Source organism: Penaeus japonicus, unplaced genomic scaffold, assembly GCF_977035675.1.
Source record: "Penaeus japonicus unplaced genomic scaffold, GWHDUDI00000001_assembly GWHDUDI00000007, whole genome shotgun sequence".
NCBI lineage: Eukaryota > Metazoa > Arthropoda > Malacostraca > Decapoda > Penaeidae > Penaeus > Penaeus japonicus.
This window is the reverse complement of record NW_028234409.1, coordinates 39,483,766-39,493,261: the sequence shown is the minus strand read 5'-3', so window position 1 is coordinate 39,493,261 and position 9,496 is coordinate 39,483,766. Positions and strand designations below refer to the sequence as shown.

General features: G+C 40.6%; 1 protein-coding gene across 1 annotated transcript in view; it reads left to right on the top strand.

The window, feature by feature from the left end:
- The first annotated feature begins 6,831 nt into the window (after positions 1-6,831).
- Positions 6,832-9,496, top strand: part of LOC122262430 (dual specificity protein phosphatase 6) — a 43,652-nt gene continuing 40,987 nt past the window's right edge. The window contains exon 1 of the mRNA XM_043030425.2: positions 6,832-7,435. Coding sequence (XP_042886359.1) covers positions 7,009-7,435 — 427 coding nt within the window. The 5' untranslated portion in view covers positions 6,832-7,008. The remainder of the gene's footprint in view (positions 7,436-9,496) is intronic.

The following is a 9,496-nucleotide window of genomic DNA, read 5'->3' as shown; positions in this document are numbered from 1 at the left end:
CTCTTCCTTCTCTTTCCCCTCCCCTTCTTCCTTTTCCCTCACTGTTGCCACATCCCCCTCTTCCTTCACTGCTCCCCCGTCTCCCTATTCCTTCACTGCCCCCCCCCCCTTTTACTTCACTGCCTCCTCTCCTCATCACTTCTTCCTCCCCTCCCTCCTCCCCCCCCCCTCTTTCTTCATTACGTCCCCTCTCATCCCTTCTTCCTTCCCTGCCTCTTTCCCCCCTCTTTCTTCACTGCTCTTCTCCCCTTCCTACCAATTCCATCTACCCCTCGTCCCCTCCCTTGCCATAGGATCTTTGTGTGTGTGTATTTGTGTGTGTGTGTGTGTGTGTATTTCTAATCTAACTTAAGGACTTATTTTAACCTTCTTCGTGTCTTCTTTGACCAGGATTGATATTGTCTTGGTTTGATTTTGAGTTTATGATTTCTAATTGTCCATCTTCTTGCGGAATTACACACAGCTGTCGCTTAAGTTTGCGTGCCACCTGCCTCTGGTTCTCAAGCTTGCATGTCACATCTGTCCTTTAAGCTTCAGCTGCACCTCTCTCAAACACCTGCGCCATTTTCCCAAGGTCCAACAACGGTCATTCTGCACCTGCACGTAATCTTTTTCTTTTTTCTCTATCGCTCTCTCTCTCTATCTCCTTGGTCTAGCACCTGTGATGCCCTTGATGTCACCTACTAGATGACCCTTCCAATGACCCGTAACACCTGTAACACGATCGTGCACCTGCAAAGGGCACGGAAATCATATTTCGAACATTATACCAACTTTGTTTACACTTCACCAACGCGTTCGAAACCCTCGGTAACGCGGGTAGGGCTATGGCTACATCGTCTTTTAAACGTCCGTTCGATTCGTCTTCTGACCTTTGAATTTCCCTCTCATTCTCAAGCAGAATGGATCGGATTGAGGGGATAGGAAAAGGGATACCTCTTCCTTTTCTTTTTCTTCTCCTTCTTCCCCTTCCTCCTCCTTCTCCTCCTTCTCCTCCGCCTCTCAGCCCTCTCGATTCATTCACATTTTACTTTGCTCATTCATTTGTTTCTAGTTATCCCACCGCGGTGCCTCGCGACAACCTTAACCTTCAGTTCCGCTCATAAAAAAAAAGAATTTGCATAAAAGTAACGAACTGGCAACTGTAAGGCGGATACGTCAGCTAGGACCGGGTCAAGTGAGGTCGCTGCTCGTCCATTGTTTTGTTTCTTGAATCGTGTTTTGTTACTTGGTCTTCGAATGGGATTTCTTTACTCTTATCTTCTTAACTATGATTAATCGTGATGTTATTTAATTGAGGACGCATTCGTTTGATTGTGCAATTCGTATTGGTTAATAAAATGATACTGATGTTTGGAGGTCCATTAAGAATTAGAATGATAGCATCGATGTTAATTATAATCATAATAATATTAGCGGTTCGAGGGTAATTACTATGACAATAATAATGATGGTAATGATAACAATGATATGATGATCATGACGATCATGATGACACTACCACAACGACTATGCATGATGATAATGATATTGATAATAAAGATTATGATAATGATTACAAAAAATACATTATGTGACGATAAGGGTGATTATAAGAATCTAAACAAGATAATGATAGCAAGATGCATAACAACGATAATGATAATGATATCATTGGTGAAAATTATTCTAGCATTAACGATAGGTATGACAACAATGATTATAATAATAACACTGATTTGGGAAATTAGAATTAAATTAATTAAAAATGAAACTGATAGTAACAAAAAATAACACGATAATGATAGGGTAACGATAAAGATGACAGTGATATCAACAATGATGTATAGTATGAAATTGATAACAAGGATAGTGATAATGATAATGATAACAATGATATTGATAATGATAATGATAACAATGATAGTGATAATGAAAATAATAATAATGATAATGATAGGGATTATAACAATAATGATGATAATAATGATCATAATGATATGATAGTAATAATGATAATAATAATAATTATAATTATAATAATTATAACAATAATGATGATAATAATAATGACAATAATGAAAACAAAAAAGTAATTAATAATGATAATGATAACAATAAGGATAATACTAATAATGATTATGATGACGATAATGATGATAACAAACAGAGCAATAGCAAGAAAAACAAAAACAATGAGAATGATGATAACAATGATATTAACAATAGATATTATGATAATGATGGTAAAAATAATTATGATGATAACAGCATCAATAATAACTAATGATGATTTTAGCGCCAACAAAAAAAGTCAAAGATAATAGAAATTATCATCATTATCATAACAACATCAAAGATAAGACTAACAATAATAATGATGATGATGACAATGGTGATGACAGTGATGGTATTACTGCTACATAAGATAATGTAATGATGATTTGTAATGATAAAAACAGCAACAGCAAGAATGATAATGACTGATTAGGATAGAAATATAATAACCATTGCCATGATAATGATGATAATGTTAATGATAGCAAGAGCAGTAACAATGATAATAATGGTGGTGATGATGATGATGATGACGACAATGATAATGATGATGCTCATAATGATGATGATGACATTATAACAACAATACGATAATGCTAATAAGAATTAATAATGACAATAATGATAATCAAATTGACTGAGGAAAGTTGGTGTTGCTGTGTGTTCTATCATTCAGCATTATTTCATGATTTCACATACTATTTGAAACCCTCAATATAATACCTATTTCAACTAACATAACAAGCTATTTGGATATTTGAATATTTGCACTGAATTAACTATCGCTTTCTGTCAAAGTGGTTTGAAAATAAAGGCACAGATGAATAAATTGGGCAGTGATTACAGACTGATAGTGAGAGAGAGAGAGAGAGAGAGAGAGAGAGAGAGAGAGAGAGAGAGAGAGAGAGAGAGAGAGAGAGAGAGAGAGAGAGAGAGAGAGAGAGAGAGAAAATAACATACACAGACACAAAGAAACAGAGACAGAGGCAAGGAAATAGACACAGAGACAGAGACATAGAAACCGAGACAAAAAAAATGGGCAGACACAGACAAAGAAACAGAGACACAGACAGAAAACAAGGTAAAAGCACCTTCAAGTATTCAAGTTCGTAATGTTTGACTTTTGGATTCCGGTAAATTGTGCTTGTGCCTGACGTCAACCCGTGCAAGGGTTATTATGCAGAACAAACAAGCCAACCCCATTTGATGGTGTAGTAGAGGTTTTAGCGCGCACGGAGGCCATAATTAGAGAAAGAAAGAGAAACGGGGGGAGGGGGGCGAGGGAGAGAAAGGGAAAGAGGGAAAGGGAGAAAGAGAGAGGTGGGATGGAAGAGGAAGGGTGAGAAAAGGAGAGGAAAGGGGGGAAGGGGGGGGAGGGAGAGGAGAGCGGAAGGTGGAGGGGGGGAGACATAGGGAAGGGAGAGGAGATGGAGATAAATGGGAGGGGATGGGTGGGGGAAATAGGGAAGGGGAAGGAAGAGAGGGAGAAAAATGGAAGTGAGAAAGAGGAGTGAAAGGAGGAGGAAGAAAGAGAAAGAAAGGAAAGGGGGAAGGGAGGGAGAGAAAGGAAAAGAGAAGGAAAATAGAGCGAGGGAGAGAGAAACAGAGACACAGTCAGACAGGCAACTAAGCAAACAGACAAAACCGAAGACAGACAAAGAAAATACACAAAGCCAGAATATAAACCGTGGGGAGGGGAAAGAGGGGAGGGGAGAGAGGGAAGGGGAGAGAGGGGTAAAGATAGATGGGTCGTTGTCATAGTGGAGGTGGAGAGGGTGGGGGGGGGGGAGGTGAAGGTCAGGGGACGGGGGTCGTCGTCCAGGTGCTGAGGTAAGGTCATGCATGCACTACTGTCTACGTCACACCTGGGTCTCTTACGTTCAACTTTTTATCGATTGTCTTTGTACGAAATATTCATGCAAATACAGAGTTTACGTTTGTTAATTAAAAGGAATCTTGTTTTTCGAATGACCAAGGTGCAGTTTTAGTCTCAGATCACTATTAGTAATGGCTATGATGATGATAGTGATGATATGACTGCCATTAATGATAGCAGTAATGATAATCATGCTATGGTAATTATATAACTTGCAGTAATAGTGATAATTATGTTAGAAAAAAAGATAATGATGATAGTAATATTGATAATGATAATGATGATAATAAAAATTATAATCATATGAATTATGATAATCATAGTAACAATAATAATGATATTAATGATAATGATAATGATAATGATGATAATAAAAATAATAATCAAAGATTCTAGTAGCGCTAGACATATAATAGTAATGTTAACAGCAGTCAAAAAGATGACAAAAGTAATAGAAATAATAATGATAAGAGTAACGCTAGTGATAATGATATTAGTAATATTATTAACATAGTGGTAATGATGCTAATAACAAGGATAATAATGATGATCAATAGTAATGAGAATAACAATGATAATAATAGCAAATGATAGTGATAGCAATAACAATCATAAGAATCACCATTATGATAAGAATAATAGCAATAATGAAAACTATATTAATAACAATAATGATGATAATAATGATGATGATAATAACAAAAAGAAAAAGAAGAATGATAATAATGATGATAATAATGATAATAATAATAATGATAATAATGATAATGATAATAATGATAATGATAATAATGATAATGATAATAATAGTAACAAGGATTATGATGATATTGATGAAAATGGTTAGGATAATGATGATGATAATAGTGATGATGGTGATAATAATGATGAGAATAATGATGTTAATGATAATAATAATAGCAGCAATAATAATAATGATAGTAATGACAATGATGATCAGGATAATACCGGTAATGATAATAATGATAATTATGTTATAATAGTACCATCATAATCCTTCATATTCTTATAAATATTAATATTACTATTATTATAATTATCATTATTATCATTGTAGTTGTTACTAACATTGCTGTCATCATTATTATCATTACTATCAGTGTTATTATCATCATTATTTTTATTGGTATTATCATTATTATTGTCAGCAATATCAATAACATTACTATAATTATTTTCATTATCACTGATATTACTATTATTATTATCATTATAACTGATATCACTACTATTATAATTACCATCATCAGTATTATCATATAAAAAAACAATAACATATAATAATGATAATGCATAAAAAATAGGAAAATCGATTTCGACAACACAAAAAATAATTTAACCCAGTAGCCCCTCTAACGTAAGTCCAGCAAATAATTTTAACCCAGCAACACTTTCAAAAATGGATGCGTTCTCACCTAGACTTTCGTCCGTTTTCAAGCGCGGTTTCGCACAAAGGCGCTCACTGTGATTATGACGGAGAGAGCAAGTGCGAGCAATGTTGTTGTTGATATTGATTGTGATTGCAATAATGATAGAAAGGGCGATGATTATGATGATGTTGAAGATATTAATGGTAATGATGATCATAATGATAATAGTAATAATAAAGATGATCATGATAATGATTGTAAAAATGATAATTATAATAATAATGATAGTAATAACAGAAGTAGCAGTAGTAATGATAACGATGTAACAATATGATACTGATAATAACAAATAACTATAATAATATTGATTATAATAATAATGCTAATAATTATACAAATTATGATAATAATGATTATGATGGCAATAATGATAGTAATGATAATGATGACAATAATGAGAATAAAACTAATAATACTAATCACTAATACTAATGCCAATAATTATGACGATAATTATAATGGTAGCAACAATTGGTAATAATGATAATCATAATTATAGCAATGATGATGATAATGGTAATAACATAAATGATGATAATAATGATAATGATAATAACAATAATAATGAAAATAATAATAATAATGATAATAGTAGTGATAATAATGATGATGGTAATAATAACAATTACGATAATAGTAATAGTAATGATAATGACAAAACAATAACAGTAATAATAATAATGATAATAATAACAATGATAGTGAGAACAGAGATGATAATTGAAATAAAGAAGATAATATCAATGATAATAATAGTGATAATGAGAACAATATCTATAATAATGGGAATGATGATTATGACTATAATGATGGAGATGGTGGTGGTGGTAATGATAATGATTATATCAATGGTAATTATTATCATAATGATAATAATAGCAATATTAATAACAATGACACTCGATAATGGACAGCAACACTAACAACCATAATAGTGATATTGACAATAACAATAAGAATCAGAAGAAGAATAACCCTGCCAAGATCTCTTACGAGAGATTCGAGGTACGATCCCTTCCCCCCTCCGGCCTCCCCCCTTTCCCTCCTCCCCCACGCCCACACAACGTTCGCGACCTTGCTGTATTTGGCGATCTGCAGCCAGCCAACTTATCTTCACTGCTTATATATTTATTCGTTTTAGTTTCTTAGGACGATGGGCGCTGGAGTTTTTCTCTCAACTAGGACGCTCTTTTGAGTGAAGAGAAACAATCGTGATGTACAAAATTACTCTTGACTAGATTGATTCATGTTTTCTCCCGTTCCCGCGCTTTTTGGTAATGCTTTTCCTTTTAGAGATAAATCTGACGTCACATCGTCGAACCGCCCTGATTGGTCGCTTTCGCGGGCCTGCCATTGGCGGTGAGCCCGCAATAGTCAATGGATGGCTGTGATTGGTTGACGTCACGGGTTGCTTCGGCGCTACTGGCTATTGGGTGACGGTGACGTAGGCGCTCCGTACTAGGGACGTTTTCATCAATGGTCTGCTAGCTTAGATGGTGGTAGGACTGCAGGGAGTAAAGACGTGTTGCTGAGCAGTGCTTGGGAAGTGTTTGTTGGTGTTGGTGCTTGACACTTGATGTTCCAGTGAGTTGTAGTAAATGCAGATCGGGCGCAGCAGTTTTGTAAGCGTGCCCATGCGCCGCCATGCCTTCTATTGATGGTGAGGCTGCAGCAGGATACAGTGGTGGCAGTATGAGTGGTGGAAGCGTCGCACCGGTGGTGGAGGCAGGCGAGCTGTGTGAGGTGCTGCGGCGGGCACATGGAGTCGAGGAGATACTGATGCTAGATTGCCGTGGCGCCGACGACTACAGAGCAGGACACATCCGCGGGGCCGTGAGTGTAGGCCTCTCTTCCCTGATGCTCCGGCGCCTGGCCTCGGGCAAGCTGAGTCTGCCTCAGGTCGTGCGGCACTTGGCTGCTGACGGGGGAGATCGGCTCGCCAGGCTCCACCAGTGTGTCCCTATCGTTCTCTACGACCACGCCCACGCTAGCAACCCGCTCACGCCCACACTCATGACCATCCTCTGTAGGAAGTTCAACCAAGAGGGCTGCATCGCACACTGCTTATCAGGTAAGAAACAAGACCGTTGTGTGAGTCTGTCTTTAGGTCGAAAGGCCGAGGTACGCAATTCGCAGTGCCATGGCCTCTTGTCACTTCTATTTCCTGTTCCGCCGTGCCGTGGAAAGGAAACGACATTCAGTCCGTGGCAGTAACATTACCTAACCACATTCCTTCCAAGATTGCTATTAACGGCTGCCAGACCAATTAACAATCCCATTTCCGAGTCGATAGTTTCGAAGGCCATTAAATGACCTCCTGAAAACAAACACTCCATGCCGTTCGAGGGTAACCAGACCTCATACAGCAGGGCATGACGTCAGGGAATCCCTAGCGCCATAACGGATGCCCTTAATTTACCCCTCGGTGCCTTGAAGCCCCGGTGGTGGGCAGGGGAAAATGTCTCATTCATAATCTCGGTGTTGTTCACGCTGTGTGAATGAATGCCTCCCCTCCTCCCTCCTCCCCCCTCCCCGCTCCTACAAAGGCTCGGCTACGGCTTGTTCTAGCAAAGTAGGTCTGGATCGGTGTCCCAGTCGAACCGACGGACAGATAAGATAAACACGGGTAACTTGAGACAGGGAACTGATAAGCGCCGTTAACCTATATCGAAGAGAGATGAAATTCAAGATTAATCAATGGAATAAAGATGAGAGATCAAACTGTAGTGGCAGTTACGGCCGTGCTGTGCTGGGCTCGGGCGAGAGGGAGAAAGAGAGAGAGAGAGAGCGGGAGAGAGATGTAAACAACAAGACAGTTTGGTCCACTAGGTCAGAACGGCGGCTGTATGTTGGGGGGAGGGGAGTGGAGGGAGGGGGTTATGTAGTGGGGAGAGGGGGAGGGAGAGGCAGAGGGTGACCTGCGCAGGGAAGTGGTCAAGAGAGTTGGCTGTCGTGACCCAGTGTTGGCATTGGTTAAATGGGAGAATAGCTGAGTGAGTCCCATTCAGCCCGGGTCGAGCGCGCTGGCTGGCTGGCTGGCTGGTCGCCTGTGAGTTAGCCAGCGTTGGCCCAAACAATCAATACCCTAGTACGGCCAGCACTCCACGCCTGCTGATCCAAGGTTGCTTTTTATCGAGGGCTTGCAGAGGGGGCTCGGTGGGTCTGTTTCGCCCTGCTTTTGCTTTTGTCGCCTTGGGGGGGAGGGGGTTCTCTCCGGTTGGGGGCTGAATGCAGTCGTTGGTGGTTGTCACGGCGTGGGGTGCGTCCGAGAGGCTGGAGACGGCACCACCTCGTTTTTATTTTGCAAGGTTCCTCGGTGCGTAGTAGTGTGGTGGTGAGGGAGGGGGGGGGAGCCGGGAAAGGGGAGGCTCCTCACTTCCTCAGGAGGGAAGCGTTTTCAAGAACTCCCTTCAACAACAAAAAAAAAGCTAGGGCGTAATGCCACCAAGACTGCATGCTAAATCGACACGTGGAGTTTTGGAAGTCCATTTAGCAAAGTTAGAATCCTTTCCTCCTCCTCCCACCTCCTCCTTCAGCTCCTCCTATCCCTCCACCCTCTCCCCCGGCCCCAACCCCTTCCTCTCCCCCCCCACTCCATCCCCCAGCGAGCATGACAAGAAACAGGTACTCCAGGCATCCTGCAGACCTCATGGAGACGAGCCTGCAGGCAGTGTGAAGGCAAGCCTCGGCCAGCAGGTTCCGAGGGACCAGTTGGGCGGCGCTGAGGACGGGCGCGTGCCCTAGGAGGAGCTGTTACATTCTTGGTGCTTGCCTTGATTTGCTTTTGCGTTTGTGGTGCTGGCGGGGGGACGGAGGCGCTTGGAGGCGGTGGCCGGCCTGTGCTTGTGCTTGGACTACACATTCCTGGGGATTGCTTGGCGGCTGAAGGCGGCGGATTCTTGAAGACGGTGGCTGATCTGAAGTGCTGAATAAGAAGGCACATTTGTACACAGGTGTTAGGGCGAGTGTCGGTGCTTGCTGACACAGGTTGCTCTCTATCCATTTATCTCCAATCTCTCTCTCTCTCTCTCTCTCTCTCTCTCTCTCTCTCTCTCTCTCTCTCTCTCTCTCTCTCTCTCTCTCTCTCTCTCTCTCCTCCCTCTCCCTCTCTCCTCTCCCTCTCTCCCTCTCT